The sequence below is a fragment of the Sciurus vulgaris genome (genome assembly GCF_902686455.1).
Source record: "Sciurus vulgaris genome assembly, chromosome: 5".
In the NCBI taxonomy this organism is placed as follows: Eukaryota; Metazoa; Chordata; class Mammalia; order Rodentia; family Sciuridae; genus Sciurus; species Sciurus vulgaris.
Window position 1 is genome coordinate 118,574,287 of NC_136465.1, and position 17,354 is coordinate 118,591,640.

The 17,354-nt window shown below is 47.2% G+C and overlaps 2 protein-coding genes across 4 annotated transcripts; one reads left to right on the forward strand and one right to left on the reverse strand.

The window, feature by feature from the left end:
- Window positions 1-105: 105 nt before the first annotated feature.
- LOC306661956 (transmembrane protein 198-like) lies at window positions 106-4,684 on the forward strand. Of its 3 annotated transcripts, XM_079141317.1 has the most exons (6): window positions 106-575; window positions 931-1,022; window positions 1,536-1,791; window positions 2,369-2,950; window positions 3,377-3,540; window positions 3,665-4,684. In XM_079141317.1, the coding sequence occupies exons 3-6, from the start codon at window positions 1,617-1,619 to the stop codon at window positions 3,800-3,802; spliced, it is 1,059 nt and encodes a 352-aa protein (XP_078997443.1). In that variant the 5' UTR covers window positions 106-575; window positions 931-1,022; window positions 1,536-1,616; the 3' UTR covers window positions 3,803-4,684. The 3 variants fall into 3 exon arrangements, with proteins under 3 accessions (XP_078997443.1, XP_078997442.1, XP_078997444.1); XM_079141316.1 differs by lacking the exon at window positions 931-1,022 and having other exon boundaries at window positions 109-575; XM_079141318.1 differs by lacking the exon at window positions 931-1,022 and having other exon boundaries at window positions 112-575; window positions 3,380-3,540.
- Window positions 4,685-5,160: 476 nt separating this feature from the next.
- On the reverse strand, window positions 5,161-11,270 carry MMP19 (matrix metallopeptidase 19). Its single transcript, XM_079141311.1, has 9 exons — window positions 10,621-11,270; window positions 10,237-10,322; window positions 9,035-9,165; window positions 8,592-8,807; window positions 7,873-8,118; window positions 7,322-7,441; window positions 6,562-6,726; window positions 6,277-6,404; window positions 5,161-6,113 (listed from the first exon to the last, which is right to left on the reverse strand). Exons 1-9 carry the CDS (start codon window positions 10,819-10,821, stop codon window positions 5,736-5,738), a joined length of 1,671 nt encoding a protein of 556 aa, XP_078997437.1. The 5' UTR covers window positions 10,822-11,270; the 3' UTR covers window positions 5,161-5,735.
- Between the last annotated feature and the right edge of the window lie 6,084 nt (window positions 11,271-17,354).

A 17,354-nucleotide genomic window follows, 5' to 3' on the forward strand; every position in this document is an offset into this window, starting at 1 on the left:
AACCCCCGCCAGCACCCCCAAACCAGTAAAAGCCCCTTCCCGGTTCCTCGGTCCTGACTACCCAGTTTTCCAAAAGACAATACTCCAATTCTCTGGGAAGTGGAAGAAACCATCTGGAGCTAGGGGAGCTCTGGGACCCCATTTCGAACATTGAGAGCTTCGAGTTGTGGAATCTTCTCCTAAGTACTCAGTACTTTGCCCCACACTTCTTGCTATGCTCTCCAAGACCCTTTCCTGCTATCTTTGGGGGTCCCTGGTCCTGGATTAGAACAGTTGGCAACTGGATCCTCCCACACGCAGGGAAAAGAATTGGAGGGGTCCGCCCCGTGATGTCACTCCCCCCGCCACACACACACCCTGTCCCTTTCCTCCACCACCACCCCCCCCAGCCAGTTGCATTTAGTTCACAGGGCTAGGGCTACGACTTGCAAGAGTTTAGGAAGCTACGAACAGTGTGGCCCTGGGGGTACCCACGCTCGACACCCATCCCAACGTCTGAACCTCTGGGCTAGGATGCTGCTGGGGATATAGGAAAGCACTTCCACCCCGTTCCTCTCCTGAGCCCTGGCAGGGTGGTGAGTAGCTAACATTCCCTCCCCAATCTCCCCTTGTTTAGGGTCCCAGACTTATAAACGGATTGAGTAGAAGAAATTTCCCAAGCCAAGTCTCAGCATATTAGAACCTTGATGTCCAAAAGACAGCTGAAGCAAAGTGCCTGCATCCATGCCACCCGACTCCCATGGTACCCCAAAAGACAACTTCTCTTTGGTGATCTCCTTTCAAGATCTGTATTCAAATGCCATTGGCAGCCCTGACATCCCTGGGGGAAGGGAAGAGTAGGAAATGCCCCATCAGTGTTCTTAGAGGAGGAGCAAGGGGCTACCAGGATGTGAGATGTCTGTGGGCAAGATGCCTGCTTATTCTTCATAGGACCATGGGATTTGAACTGTGACTGCACCCCCTTCCCCCAACAACTTCATCTCAGCATGAAACTAAGGCTTTAAAATCCTGACCAACTGAAGGTGACTGTCTCTGCTTAATTCCTTGTCCCAAATTCTTTCGGTATCTTTTCCCTCTTTCTTCCCTAGGAGGGGAGCAGCTGTTCAGAGACCCCACCATGACTCATTCTCTCCTCTTCCTCCTCCCTTTCCCCTGTTTAACCTCACCCTTCCCAATCCAGTGTGGTAGTATTGAGTCCCAGCTGCGGAGGCAAGTTTTCTTTTTAGCTAAAACAGGCTGCTTTAACCCCCAGTGCCTAAGGCATCTTACTTCTCCTACCCTGACCCCAAAAGCTGGGGGGGGCGGGGGGGGCGGTAAATGCTCATTATAAAATTTTCATTTGTTTTACTTAGTGTCATTTTTCCAGAGGGTAGTAAAGAAACATCCTGCTCCCCTCAACACAGTCCTGTAGATTTCTTCAGTTACCCCAACAAGGCCATTCTTTCTCCTGAAATTGGCCATTCTTCAACAGAAAAAAGAGGTATAGAGTCCTCAAGATCCATGGTGTCTGAGTTCCTACCCCTATTCCCTTGTAGGTTTCTTAACCCTTCAAGACATGCATGGATAGATGAGAGGAACCAACACCAGCCTTCCACTCTGTGACCACCTCTTCAACCATGGAGAAAGCCTTGCTGCCCCTGACTGTGACATCTGACCCCAGGCCCTTTAATCAACAACTCCCAGAGCCTCCAGACCTAAGATGTGTCTTGAAACCCCAGCACAATCCTGAACTAGCACCTGCCCTGGTGTGTGCCCTTTGCTGCTGCTTTGGAATCATCTACTGCTGTTTTGGTGAGGGCAGGGCCAAGGTTGGTGGGGGGCAGCTGCCCAAGACTGGTACTCTGGAGGATGATGCAAATTTTATTCTTTGCTTCTGGGCCACCTCACCTCCTCTATCAAGGAATACCTACCTTCAGAGCAGCACATGCTGCCCTTGCCAGTTTCTTATCCTTCCCCCTTGCCCATGTTGTCCAACTCTCATCTCTGGCATCTACCACTTGCTCTCCTCTTGCTTCCTACCTCAAAACTCCATTCCCAAATTATCTTTCATGCTTCAGACTTCACCAGAAACCCAAATCAGCCTGTGAGAAATTTCTTCTTATATGCCATTCCTGAAAAGACTATCCTTTCTTCCTATTCTTTCCTCAACACAGCCATCTTACTTCCCGATTTTTCCTCCTGTTTCCTCACAGTTCCTGAATATTTCTCCTCCCTCCCTAAATTTATTCCTTTCCCCCCCCTTTCTAAGAGGTCCCCTTGGTGCTTCTATCTTCTGCTCCTCTGGTTAGTCATTCCTCTCCCAATTCACCACAGGCATCCCTGTAGAACCTCCTTTCTACTTCTCAGTACCTCCTGCCTCCATTCCCAGGCTACCGCTGCTTTAAGGCAGTGATGTTTCTCTCCGGCCTGCTGTCAGGAGCTCTGGTGATCTTCCTGCTGTGCCACAAGGAGCAGGTGTTGGAGACACAGCTAAGCCTGGAGGTGAGCGCAGGCATCGCACTGGGCATCGGACTCCTCTGCGGCCTGGTCACCATGCTAGTTCGCAGTGTCGGGCTCTTCCTGACTGGTCTACTATTAGGTCTGACCCTGGGTGCTGGGGCCCTGCTGATCACTGAGCCCATCTACCAGCCACCATCAGCCTGGGTGCCAGCCGGGGGGCTGGTGGGGCTGGCATTACTGGGAGCTCTGCTCACGCTTCGGTGGCCACGTCCATTCACAGTTCTGGGCACAGCCTTGCTGGGTGCTGCAGTGCTGGTGGCCTGTGCTGACTACTTCCTGGAGGGGCTGGCACTGGGCAGTCGGTTGGGCCAACGTCTGCAGGCACTTCCAGCCTTGTCTCCTCTCTGCTGGTATAGCTGGGTCTTACTGGGCACCTGGCCAGCCTTGGGGGCTCTTGGGGCCCTGGCCCAGTGGAAGCTCATGGTTGAGGAACATGGAGGCCACGCCAACGGTGAGTTAGTACTATGGTACAGAAGCAGCCAGCCTGTGCCTACTCATGTCCCTGGTTTTCAGACTTGAGGAAGGGAAGGGAAGAAAAACACTTGAGGGACGAGGATTGGGGAGGATATCCGAGGTAAATGGGGCAGGGCATAAAGGAAAGGTAAGAGTTGAAGTAGCCAAAGAAGTTCAGTAGAAAAATGAGAAGCAAAATCATCAGGGGATGCAATGAAGTGTTATTCGGGACTGTTATGAGAGGAAAGAAGGATCCCAGGGAAGTCCAGGAGGAAAAAAAGTAGGAGAACCCCAATAACTTAAAGGAAGCTGAGGCTTGAGACAACTGTAAGAGAAAGGTCAAATGGGCTTATTTAGAGTGAGTGTATTGGGGGTGGGATTCAGGGCCTAAAAAGGACTAGAATCCATATTGCCCCCTCCCAAGCAGTGGTCTTGAGCCACCAGCGAAGGCATCTCCAACTTCTTCGGATCCATCATCAGCAAGAGGCCAAGTGGCACCGGACTCCCTCTGGGGTGGGACCCTGTGAGGGCAGCTATCGGCGCCAGCTGCCTGCCAATACCCGGAGCCCTGCTGACAGTCTGGCTCCAGTGAGTGGGAGGAATGGGACAGCCTGGGGGGACTGTGGCAGAGGGCATATGGAAATGGACAGAGTGAGAGTGGTGTTCTGATCCAGGGTCCTCCTTCTGCGCTCTCTGCCCTTTACCCCTTCAGAGTTATCTCCAGAGTCTTCGAGAGCACCAACTGGGACCAAGCATCCAAGTCACAGCCCCCCATACCATTCTGGACCTGGATTCTGACTGTGGTTCCACTATCCCCCTAACCACACCCTCTGGTCCCATCCAAACCTGAGCCTAACCCTCTGCTGATGCCCCTGCCCCTACTGTGGGCCCACAGAACCTACACACAAACTTCCCCACCTATTTGGGGATAGGATTTGTGCTCCAGTCCAGACTTGTAGGAATATATTTCAGGGACAGACACAGGAATCTCATGGAGAGGGAAGAAGAACAGGAGTACCTACCTCTGACCCATAATAGAGGTACTATGGTCCCTAGAGATACTGACTCCCCAGTTCCCTCCAAACTAAGGAGAGCCATTACCCAAATAGCCTTTTAAATACCTGTTTCAGGGTGCCTCACAATGTTAAAATAAGGGGCTTTGTTTTTGTAGGACCTATAGAAAATCAGGGAGCCTCCTAAAGCATTTGATAGCTTTTTAATAAAGAGAATGACACAGAAGAGTTCCAGGATCCCCCAGTCCCCAACCCCCTCTTTAAGGGGTAATTGGGTTTCTGATAGACTTTGCCCCCATAGACTAAACCCCCTTCTCCTACCTCAGTGGGGAGCACGATCCCCCATCTCTCAATCTGGGAAGACTACAGCACCTGCCTCAGTACCAGCCTCCCCAAAAGCTGGCTTCTTGCTCCAAGAAGAGAGCATTGCCCTCATCACAGTCCTGCCCTTTTGCCCAAAGGAGCCTGGTCTTCATGGCTGCATGGGAGACAAGTGCCTTCCCCGCCTCACTGTGATGATACTAATTTCCTCTTTAAACAGAATTTTGTACCAGTCACTAACCCTTTCTAACTATCCCTGCTCTCACTCTCCTGTCCAAGGTCTGTTCCCTGGTTTCCCAGATAGCATGAAGACATAGCCCTCCCGTAGGCAGAAGGCTATATGATGGGAGGGAGCAAGAACATGGGAACATGGGAATAAAATGGCATTGAAAACTGAACCAGGGTAACTGGCCTCTACTGTTGCTGCTCTTTTCTTACCCCAAAAACAAAGAAGTAGCCATAGTAATACATTTTCTTTCTTTCTTTTTTTTTTTTTTGTGGTGCTGGGGATTGAACCCAGGGCCTTGTGCTTGCAAGGCAAGCACTCTGCCAACTGAGCTATATCCCCAGCCCATTAACACATTTTCTGTTCCCTAAAGATCTGACAGGGGTAGGTACCCTTATTGGATAGAGCACTGTAGAGGCTACATACCAGACATCTAGAGGAAGAACCTCCCAGGCATCTCTTAGGAACATGGAGTTAGCCTTTATTTTTTGTGGCACAGGGGTGCTCTACCACTGAGCTACATTCCAGCCCTTTTTATTTTTTATTTTGAGACAGGTCCTCACTAAGTTTCTGAGTCTGGCCTTGAATTTATGATCCTCCTGCCTCAGCCTACCAAGTAGCTAGGATTACAGGCATATGTCACTACACCCAGTGCAGTTAGTCTTTGTTAAACAGAAATGTGCCAGACTCTGGTGCCAGGCACTTCACATGTAGTCCTGTCATTTAACACAACAACCCTGCAGGATTGGTATCAACCTTATTTTGCAAATGGGGAATCCAAGATTCATTGCCGTTAATTAGCTTTCCTAAAGTCACAAGCAATAAATGTGATTCTCAGGGATTCCAAAGCCCTTGCTCATTTTACTGACCATGTCATTTTCTTGCATTTGATCTAAGGAGAATAGGACCCAGGTATCCAACCTCCCTAGTTGTTGCTACCTGTCTGGTAAAGGCCTGACTGATGCTTCCCTCCACCTGTCTTCCAGATAACACAGTTGGAACAAATGGATGGATCTGGGGGATGAATCAGAGTTAAGGGGAAAGTTCCCAGGAGGGAAAGAGCAAAGAATGCTGACTACAGTTGAAATTTAGGGACCTCAGGTCTATGGTGCATCCTCCGGCTCTAATATCTGCATAGTTCCAGTGAGCAGACATTTGATTAGATCTTAGGCCCCTGAAAGAGTGACATTCGCAGGGAGAGAAAGGGTGGTGGAGTCTGTGGCTCAGGTTGTAATATCCAAGATTGTGTCTATGGGTGAGTGGTCAGGGTTCAACGTGGTCTCCATGGTGGAGGGAGTGGTATTCAAGATTGTGCCTGTGGCTGAAGAAGTGGTGTCCCCAGCTGAGTGGGTAGTGCCTGGAGTCTGGGGATGACAGTGCATCCAGTTGTGGGCAATACTTCTGGGATAGCCTTTCTCTACTCGAAGCTGCCAGTTGAGACGCCAGTACTCTTTGCCCTTGAAGAAATAGACTTGACCGTCCCGCCAACTCATAGCTGCCGAGGGCTGGTCTGGCACTCCAGAAAACAATTCTTTGATTGGTTTGGGGTAGCGGCTGAAGTTCATTCGCGCTAGCTCATCCCACTGCCAGTACCCAGAGCCCTGGGTGTCAGGTGGACAGGGAGAAAAACAGGATGAGGAGAGAGCACTAGAGGTCTACCTTAGTCCACTACAACTGCAGTAGTCTCCCTTTAAGAGCAAGTCGTGAAGTATGAGGTATCCCACCCCTGCTAAGAAAGGACTGCCCTTGCTTTGAACTTTATACCTTAAAGAGGAACACCTTTTGGTTGAAAGGCCAATAGAGAGCTGCATCCAGGTTAGGTTCTATCCTATTCAGTTTCTTGGGGAAGCCAGGAGACATCTTGAAATTAATATAGCGCCACACCTTGTCTCCTGAGAGTGTATAAGGAAAGAACAAGTTACCCCTGTCATAAGGTGGTAGCTTTTGGTCCTTCTATTCCACCCTTTCAGAAATGTCTCAACATCCGCCCCCCTTTATGACTTCTTTATAATTAGTCTTCAGGTGAGACACTATAACTAGCCCCCTTACCCTTAAAGAAGTGAATCCATTGTGTTCGAGGAGAGTAGACAGCAGCATCCAGGTTCCCCGGTAGTCCTTCCCAAAGGGCAGACACTCGGAACATGGGGCCAAGTCCTGAATCTGACACAGTCCACACATAGTCCCCCTTGAAAGCATAGGTCTTCCCACGGGGCCCTGAGACCAAAGGTGTATCATCAACAAGGCAAAAACGCAAAGACTTGTGGGTGTCTCAGGTAGGCTGATAATTTGCCTTTCCACCCACAAGCCAATTCTTCAAAGACTCATTCAACTTTAATTCAAGTAGAAAAATTAAAGACAGAGAAAGAGGACCCAGTGTTCAGAGCACTCTCCTTTGTTGTTCAGAGCATTTTATCCCTGGTTCACTCAATGAAAACGAAAGCCTTCAGATCGCTGTTCTTCTTTGGGAATCTCATACCCCACCCCAAAGTGGCCTCCTAATTGTCTTCAACCAGCTACAAAGCCCTCTTTAATATATGCTCCAGTTAATTCTATCTTGCTACATTTCCAGAAGTGTTTTGGTAGCCCCTAGAGTGTAGCTACTTTGGTAAATGACTGCTTGGCCCCCTTTTAACTTGACTCTGAACCCTCCCTCTCTATACACTTACCTTCTTCCGTGGTCACCAGTGCCTGCCTGGGGTCTGACCCCATTGCTCATGCTGCAGTCTCACGTCATTCCTATTTGTCTAGATCTCAGGGTCAGTGGGCTGCCCCCACTGTCTGCCTACATCCTTGAGGGGAAGGACCTCACCCATCATCATGGCATCCAGTTCACCACTGCAAGGGTCTGGCATGGGACTATCTTCCGTGGGCACTGGGGATACAGTGGGCACCTCCATCTCGTCTTCCTCATACCTTGGCCTCTTCTTGCCTACAAAGTGAAATAATGCTTGCTTGGGAGAGAGTTAATAGCATATGCCTCTCCACCTGTCTAAATTCTGCTTAGTGGCCCAACAGAGAGGGAAAAAAAGGATCCTAGGGACTTTCCCTTGGTGGTGGGCAATATCATAGCAAGAGACACATTTTAGTTTTGAGAGGCACCAGAAATGGAGAAGGAGGTTTAATAGAATGTGTATTCTCTGTTTCTAAGAACAGGTGTGAGGGGAGAGAGACCTGGAAGGAAGGTTAGACATGCAAAAGTCAGAGAGAACTGTTCCTGAAAATGAAGAAGCCTGAAGAACTAGGCTGTAGGAAGAGAAAGAAGTCAAGCTATTTCCCTCCATGGAAGCTAGGCCTGTCTCTTCAAACCTAGAGAGATGCTAATCCGACTGACCCTCAAGCTTACTGGGGAGAGGAACTGACCATAGAGAGCCTGGATCCCTGCCACATCATCAGGGTGCAGCTTGAAGTAGGGCCGGTAGCCAGCGTAGACAGGGGCCATGAGTGCCTGGGTGTATCGGGAATGCCCAAGTCCCAGGGCATGGCCCAGTTCATGGGCTGCGATGATACGCAGGTTCACACCCCAGTAGGACCCCTCAGTCCAGAGCTCATCTTCATCAAAGTGTACACTGCCCAGCTCTGGAATGTCAGCATGGGCCAGGACCTTTCCTGGATAAAGGCAAAGGAGGACAAGAGGGAAGTCAGAGCCCAGAACACAACAGCATCTCCTGCCTGTTATACATTTTAATCACCCCATTCCCTTAAAATTCCTCCAGTTATATTTACTATCTCTTGGATGCTTCTTTCAGATTCTGTCATCACCCAGTTCTCTCAGGGATGTGCATCACAGTCCCTTTGCCTCCCCAGTCATTCTCTCTCTCGGGCCTATTCCTCTCTCAAGTGTGCCTTGATAGGGGAAATTAAGTCAGGGAAGGAGGTATAAGCTTCAGAGAAAAGCCTTGGTAAGACCCCAGGTAGGTGACCAACTGATCCCCTGGGGAATGTTGGAAGAGGGTCAGAGAACATAGGGTATAGATGGGCATAAGGGGCATCCTGAACATTAAGATTCCAGAGGCACTGGCTCAAGAAGACAGAGGCAATCTCAGAGTTCAGTGAGGTGAGAGATGAGAACTGGTGCCTACCAGGCCCATCAAAGGTATTGGAGCAGTATGCGCTCTGGCGGCCATGGAAGGAGAGGCGGATGTCAGCCCAGCCAGCTTGCACCTCCCGGAAGGTCAGGGGAGCTACATTGCTCCAGTATTTGAAGGCTTGAAGCAAGGATGCCCGGGCTGTGTGGGCTGGGAGGGTGGAGGGCAGGTTCAAGATGCGGAAGGTCAGGTGTTTCTTTCTCCAGCGGCCTGGTTAACAAACCGGAAAACAGATTGGAAACACAGATCCTTCTGCCAACTCTAGAGAGCACCCTTGTATATGGGCACAGATAATCCCTCAAGGCATATAATAGCAAGGTAATTACCAGGTGATCATTCATTCAACATTGCACTGGTCCAGGCTGATCCAATGCCACCCACATACCAGAGCCACACCATTCTCTCCTCTCCCTTCCTTTCCCAGGTTCATCCCTCACCCAGCAGTAGGTATTTCAGGGTCTTCTGGTTGAAGGGGTCTTCCAGACCACAACGAGGCTGCCTCATGCGAGCTCTTGTGGCATCATCCAGCTGACCTGAGATTGGCAGCTCAGATGCTTCCTGAAAAGCTCTAGAAAAATGGAGAGGAATGGGTCCACCAAGGCAGGCAAATCTGGAGTGACTAGGAACTGCCTAATGTGGTGACCAAGAGTGGCACAGAATCTCCGAAGCTGATTGGGTCACTCCAGCCTCCAATTCTCAGAACTGGGACTTTCTCTTCTGTAAAATAGCAACACTGCCATTTCATTGGTCCATTTCCAGTATCTTTTATTTGAGTAAGAGAGCCTTCCTTTCCTCCTGTAATTTTTTAAAATTATTTTTTATTTGATCTTTTTAGATATATATGAAAGTGGAGTATATTTTGACATAATAAACATACATGGAGTATAACCTATTCTTGTATACTGGTCATGTATTCATATATGAACATAGGAAAGTTATGTTTGATTCACTGTCTTTCCTATTCCCATCCTCTTTCCCTTCCTTCATTCCTCTTTGTCTAATCCAATGAACTTTTATTCTTCCCTCCCCAACTCCTGTGATTTCTAACCTTCTGCTGTAGGGAAGTGGCCAGCCCCTCTGCTCTAGAAAATTTCCTACCCTGCTCTCCAGATTCTCCACCAGGTCCAGTCCTCCTCAGCCTTTCCCCCTCCTTGCTGGACCCACTGCCCAGCCCATTCTGCTTTGGGACAATTTCATCTACTGATGAACTAACATAGGGTCTATAGGCTTTTCAAGGGACCTGAGCACAAAGGAAAACAATTCATTACCAAAATATAAAAGAAAACAATAAAATAGAAATAAATAAATGCTGAATTAAATGTCCACAAAGGTAGTCATATCAACAACTCAATTTATGGTTTTACATGCAAATTATACTTCATGTGGGCTATTTAGTATTAGTATTTTGGATGTGATGTGAGGTAGAGTTTCCAGAGGAGCACTCTGGGCCTAGGCAAATCCAATAAGTGTACTCATCTTGAATTCCCATCTCCCCTCATGCTCTACTATGCCAATCAATGCTAGCACCCATCATGAGTTTGGATGGGGCAGAGGCGGGCCTGGCAAAAGGGAAGGGATGAGAAAACAAAGAAGGCCTTGTGACCTCAACTCAGAAATCATGTGCCTTGTGAACTCTCACCTCAGGGCCTCTGTAATATCTTCTGACCTGAAGTGGTCAGGTCCTTCTAGAGGCTTCTGTAGGTACCCATATTGTAACAGGTAATCCTATGATGGGGTTGAGGTAAGAGGGTAAAAAAAAGGTTAGTTTCAGGGCAAATCTTCCAAGTGAACTAATGGGCCCATCAGGAGAGGGGAAGAAAGATACAGAGGGACTAAGGGAAAGATGCCTTAAAGAATGGGCTCAGATGGAAAGAGAAAAGGAATATTGAGTGCATGGGCAGAGCAGATCATGGAGCAGAGGAAAGAAAAAAAAGGCAGACAAGCTGAAGGGTTGGAAGGAGGCTTGGATGGGACTGTGAAGTGGTAACCACTGACCTGGGTCCTTCTTTCCCAGGGGACTCACCACAGCCGCCTCCTTCTCTGCAGGTCTCAGGGCCCGGCCTGAGACTGTCATGGGAAGTAGGAAGCCCAGCCACAGCTGCTGCCATTTCATGGTCCCACCAAACAAGAGCTCCAGAGGCTGTCCGTGCCGTCTGACCTGAGATTTCTGGGAGCCTGGGAGAGCAGGGCTAAGCAAGGGGTTCTTACCTTCTGTTCTTTTCATTTGCCAGCCCTTGGTCCTCTTTATAAAACTTTAACTGAGGAGAATGGGGGATGGCAGTGGGAGGTGACTCAGCCCAGAGATATGTTGCAATTCACCATTAACCCCTGCCCTACCAGAAAGAAGAAGACAAAAACAGCCCCTGACACCCACTTCCCCTTGAAGACTTTTCATACTGCCCTGGGGAAGTTCTCCTGGCAGGATGAGAAGCAAAATCTCGGGAGAAACTAGGAATAGAACCCGTCTGCCATCTCAAGTGGGACATTCCTGTGCACCAGGGACCCTGGGTCAGCAAATCCCTTGGTTTCAATCTTCCAATTTCCAGATCTTCCAGTCTTCTAGTTCTAGAATAAGAAAATTAAATAAATAGAAGCAAAGAGGTAGGAAACAACTGATATAGCTTGATTCCTTCAGGTGAAGGAAACAGGGTTGAGGTCTCTGTTTCTTTGCACCTAAGACCAAGTTGGGAATATAAATGCTCTTGAACCCATGTATGTCTGCTTTAATAAAAAGTCATTATTTCAAGTATTTAATAAACCCTGAATGCAGGGGTGGGATGGGATTTAGCAAGGGTATAAAGAAAGACCCAGGGGCTAGGGATATAGCTCAGTTGGTAGAGTGCTTGCCTAGCATGTACAAGGCCCTGGGTTCAATCCCCAGCACCACCAAAAAAAAAAAAAAAAAAAAAAAGGATCCAGAGCCTGCCCTCAGAGAGCTTATAGATTGCATGAGGCAGAGGGAACCTGGATCCAAAGGCTCATGGGGCTATGGAGAGTTTCACTGAGAAGGAAGGCTCTGAGCTGAGCTTTGAAGGCTAACGAAGAATCAGGTGGAGTATTAGATTTTGGAAGGATAGGACCATTCCAGTCAAGTGACAGTGCAGGTTGAAAGACTGCTGTGCTAAGTCCAAAGAGTCAGGCCTGCTGAATCCCTGGTGCCTACTCCAGGCCAGCTGTATGTTTTAGAGGCCATGCCCCATAGATCTTTGTTAAATGAATGGCCAGGGGGGCAAGTGGCTGCAAGCCAGAGTTTAGAGACGGCCTTAAATGCTGTGTAAGGAAAAGAAAAAAAACTTATATTTAAGCATACCTACTGCCATGTTAGATGCTTTATATGGTATCTCATTTAATTCTCACAACTCTCCTGTAAGGGCAGGATTATTCTGGCCTTTTCTTTTTTTGAAGAGACAAGATCTTGCCATGTTGTCCAACTGATTCTGAATTCTTAGGCTCAGGCGGTAGCTGGGACTGTGAGTGTGATCCACCGCTCTTGTCTTTTTTTTTTTTTAAGTGGGGCGTGGGAGGTGGGTACTGGGGATTAAACCCAGGGCCTCATACATGCCGGTTAAGCTTTCTACCCCTCAGTTAGATCCCAAGCCCTTTTTCTTTTTAATTTTATATTGAGACAGGTCTTGCTAAATTGCCCAGGTTGGCCTCAAACTTGCAACTCTCCTGCCTCAGCCTGGAGTTGGAGGTGTGTGCCACTTTACACAGCGTGCCTGTTTTTGTAAGAGGAAATTAAGACCCAGAGAAGGAAATTTGAACAAGGACATGGCGTTCCAACTGGCCTGGCCTATATTCAAATTCCTCTGCTGACCCCATAAAACCTGAGCTTTATCCAGACACCACACTGACACTTAGAGCTTTGTTCTTTATTCAGGAGCTACTGAAATGTCCACTAGCACTTATGCCTTACACAACATTTGCATATCGTTCAAATGCACAGTGCAATAGGCAGAGGAACGACTGAATTCATGTTACCAGTAAGACCTCACTCCTGGCCCCTTCTGCACACCCATGACCGAGAGGCTGGGAGGCCACAAGGAAGCCCCCACGCTCCAGAATCAAGGTGGGGGATACTCCTGACTCATATTGCTGCCTTCAGTGATGCTTGTCTCATGACTGGCCAAGTGCCCAAATGGGTAACATGGATGACTAAGTCCCAAATGACCAGTGATGGGCAAGGAAGAACAGAGAGCCTCTGAGCAATGAGTGACAGAAGCCATCAAAGCTGGTGCACCCAGGAAATGATGTAGATTAGGAACCAGCTCCTGCTCGGCCCCCTGCAAGGCTCTTTCTCACCCCTTTTCTCCCTCTTTCTACCACCCACTCCATTACTCACTCTGGCCTGGGATGGCCTGAAACACATCCTAAAACTAAGGAGCCAGGACATGGCAGAGTAAAAAACTAAAAACTGCCAAATACTTTATTTAAATCTCTGCAACAACTCTGTGCTACAATATCGACTTTTTACAGAAAAGGGAGTGTCTCTAAAATGGGTTGCTTCAGGTCACATGGCTAGGAAGCAGCAGTCATGGGCTCTAAAGCTGTGATCTTTGCACAGCACTCTTCAGCCTCCAGGGAATTCCCACAGACACCCAAACAAAATTCTCTAGATCTGGTAGCTGCAGTCTGGACATATGCAAGAATTGCATGACTAGTTCTACTTCCACCGTGCGTCATGACCATCCCTGCTGCCAGATCCCTTCCCCTAAACCAGGCTGACCCAGCTCTTTTTCCCTCTGAACTTGTCATCTCTCTCTGGGGGAGATGCAGGATGTATGCAAAGGGCTAGGTCATGTGATCAGACTGTTCCCCCAAAGAGAACTTGGCTGGAAAGGGGAAAATATTGGGTTCTTTTTGGCTTGCTTGCTCCCTTCCCATAAACTGGTTTCCCTCTCTGCCCACTACTGTGGCAGAAGAGTTTATATAGAAGTATTTGTAAGCTGAGCATGATAGTAAATGCCTGTAATACTACCTACTCAAGAGGCTGAGATTGGAGGATCTCAGGTTTGAGGCCAACCTGGGCAACTTATTGAGACACTATCTTAAAACAACAACAAAAACTTAAAAAGGGCTGGGGATGTTGCTCAGTTGTAGAATGCTTGCCTAGCATGCGCAAGGTCCTGGTTTCAATCCCCAGCACTGAAGGGGGCAGCAGGGAAGTATTTTAAATTAAACCATAGCAAGTTGGGTATGACTTGGGAGGCCGAGGCAGAGGATTGCAAGTTAAAGCCAGCCTCAGCAACTTAGCAAGACTCCAAGCAATTTAGTGAGACCTGTTTCAAAATAAAAAATAAAAAGAGCTGAGGATATGGCTCAGTGGTAAAGTTCTTCTGGGTTCAATCCCCGGTACCAAAAAAAAATAAAATAAAATAAAATAAACCATAGCAGAGGGGAATAAGGAGATTTCTGAGGGTATTTTCTAATAATGACCATGGGCAATGGGGTTATGGGTGGAAGGTCAAAGTGTGTAGAGGTTTCTGGGCTCAGAGAAGTCAATCTCTAACTATCATCTACTTTCCCTCTAATAGCCACTCTTACTCTCTGAAAGTGGGCAGGGACTGAACATGCCTATATATAAAAGGAAAGTCTGGGGCCTGAAACTGAGAACTGGAGGGAAGAAAAACTTGAATTTGAAGACTGGCCCAGACCCAGTCTTAGCATCTGGGCCATTTTCCCCTGAAAGCCTTGAGAGGGGTCAGGAGAAGAGGGAGCTTTCCCTGGTCACTGGGACTGAGTTCTCCAGACTGTTACCCTGGAAACATCTGTTTTTAAGAGTACACACACACACACACACACACACACACACACACACACTCCTTTAACTAGTCATAAGTAGCCATATGGGAAGTGATGTCCAGGGCTGTGCACAGCTGGAACTGGTTAGGGATCAGGGAAGTGGGAGGGGCTTGGAGATGACTCAGAGACTGGGCCACATATTGTTTTCCCATAATGCCCCAAACTTCCTCAACATCCCACCCAACCTTGTATATACTTCCTGACATTCCCACTATCCACTGCAGTTCACATACATACCAGTCCCAGCACTGACCTGAATCAGCTCAGTTGAGAAAACATCAGACCCAAATCCTGAAGTTCTTCAGTTTCTGCCAAAGTATAAGAGAAACCAAGATCTGCTCCCCTTCTTCAATTCACACAAAAGGGTGCCATTCCACAGGACACCCCTGGAAATTGCTGGAGGCCTCTGCTTGTGGTCCAATTATGCAGCATAGTGCCTACTACATGAAGGGGGAAATTCTTGCTTTTGGAAAAAAGAGAAGGAGAGATGAATAAAGAGTTTCAGTGTTCTCTTGGCTTCTGGGACAACAGGAAAATGGTGATAGCACAAGGGGATTTGTTCCTTCTGGGAATGGCAGTTATATCTTTAATTAAAACAAATCTGATCTTTATTGTTATGACTAAGAAAGGTGGGGTGTGGACAGCACTTTGATCTCTTGTTCTTGTTCTGTGACCCCAGGAAACAGATTTGTCTTGATGTTTGGGGACAGTCAGGGACCTGGAAAATCTATTTGGTTCCCCCTTTTTTGTTAGAAAAGGCCTTGATAGGGAATTGGCAGGGAATTAGGCCAGCACTGACTTTTCTATTTGAAGAGAGTATTAACTAGATGGGGGGAGGAGGCCTAAGGGAGCTCTGTTTCTGCCAGACCATCAATTACAGAGATGGCTATTGGGTTGCTAAGATGGTTGGGGGCTGCCTTTGATGTGGAGACATGTAGAGAGAAGCTCTTCCTGGCTCTATATTGCCTCTAACTTAAAAAGGGAAATCTGGGTGTGGTGATGCACACCTGTAATCCCAGTGACTCAGGAGGCTGAGGCAGGAGAATTCCAAGTTCAAGGCCAGCCTCAGCAACTTAGTGAAGTCCTATGCAACTTAGTGAGACCCTGTCTCAAAATAAAAAATAAAAAAGGCTGAGGATGTGGCTCAGTGGTTAAGTGCTTCTGAGTTCAATCCCTGTAACCATAAATAAATAAATGAGGGAAGAAAGAAGGGAGAAGGCATTGGACATTCACCAATGTTATTTTTTTTTTAAACTGAGTTCATTGATTTGACAATGAGAGAAGGGCTGAGGCTCTGTACAAATGTACAGTATTTTAAAGGGCTAAAGGGGCACAATTCTGGTTTGAGTTTGAGTTGTGTGCAGCTTTCACATAATGAGCACTGCCTTCCAGACATGAAATAAGTTTGTGGTTTTTTGTTTGCTTTTGCAGTGTGGACTGAACCCAAAGTTGCTTTACCACCGAGCCACACACCCAGTCCTTTTTATTTGTTTATTTTGAGACAAAGTCTCGCTAAATTGCTTAGGGCCTCACTAAATTGCTGAAGCTGGCCTAGAATTTGCAATCCTCCTGCCTCAGTTTCCTGAGCTGCTGGAATTACAGGTGTGTGCCACCACACCAGCTGCTTCCCATTTCTTGAAAACTGCTTATCCTGTCTGTGTGTGTAAATGTAGATGACACTTAATTGTCTGCCTACTTTCAAGAAGAAAGCTGTAGGCTGGAGATGTAGCTCAATAGTAGAGTACTTCCACTTCCTTAGCATGTGTGAGGTCCTGGGTTTAATAAATAGAAAGGAATGAAAAAATAAAATGATTTTTTTTTTCAGTACCAGGGCTTGAACTCAGGGGCACGTAACCATTGTACCCCAGCCCTTTTTTGTATTTTATGTAGAGACAGGATATCACTGAGTTGTTTAGGGCCTCTCTAAGTTGCTGAGGCTGGCCTAGAATTTGCAATCCTCCTGCCTCAGCCTCTCGAGCTACTGGGATTACAGGCCCAGCAAGAAGATGTTTTAAAAAGTCAAAAAGGAAGCCATATATCAGGAGGATAGGAGCACACTGGTAGGAAAGATTTCAGAGATCTTTGGAAAATAAGAGTTGGAACAGATGGATTGATATCCTTTTGATCACTAGCCACAAAGCATAACTGACCACTGAGCAGAGTAGCCATGGTGACCAATAATATCAATATAAAGAATTGATCTGCAATGTTAACCCTCTGCTATGAGGCCAACAGAGGCAGCCAGTGCAAAAATAGAGTAAAAGAGAAGCAAGTGAGAAGCTAGACAAAGCAACTCATGCCTATAGTAACTTGGGAGGCTAAGGCAAGGAGAATCTCAAGTTCAAGATCAGCCTGTGCAACCTAGTGTGACTCATCTTAAAAAGAGAGAGAGAAGCAAGTGAAAATTGTTCTTCTGACTAGATAGGGTGTAACCTTACAAATGTAAGGAATGAGATTTTATTCTTGTTTCCTTTTTTGTTTTTTTTTTTTTGTTTTGTTTTCTTGTTTTTTGGGGTGTTTATTTGTTTGGTTTTGGTACTGGGGATTGAACCCAGGTGTACTTTATCACTGAGTTTTATCCCCAATCCTTTTTTAATATTTTATTTTGAGACTCACTAAATGCTTGGGGCTGGTCTTGAACTTGAAATCCTCCTGCCTCACCCTCATGAACCACTGGGATTGTAGGTAATATACCACCATTCCCAGCAGGAATGAGCTCTCACAAAAAATTGTATTCATCCATTGTTCATTGCTTCATACAGTCATTCATTAAATATCAAATCTATCAATGCTTCTCAAACTTTTCTACCAAAATACCCCAGGCATATAAGGAAAATGCATACTCAGGGTGCAGTAAATGCATTACTGTGGTGGTTACTTCTTCAGAGTCTCCATATCACAACGATCACTCCTTTTGTGTCTCACTTCCACTCGGACAAGTGGGTGGCCTCCAAC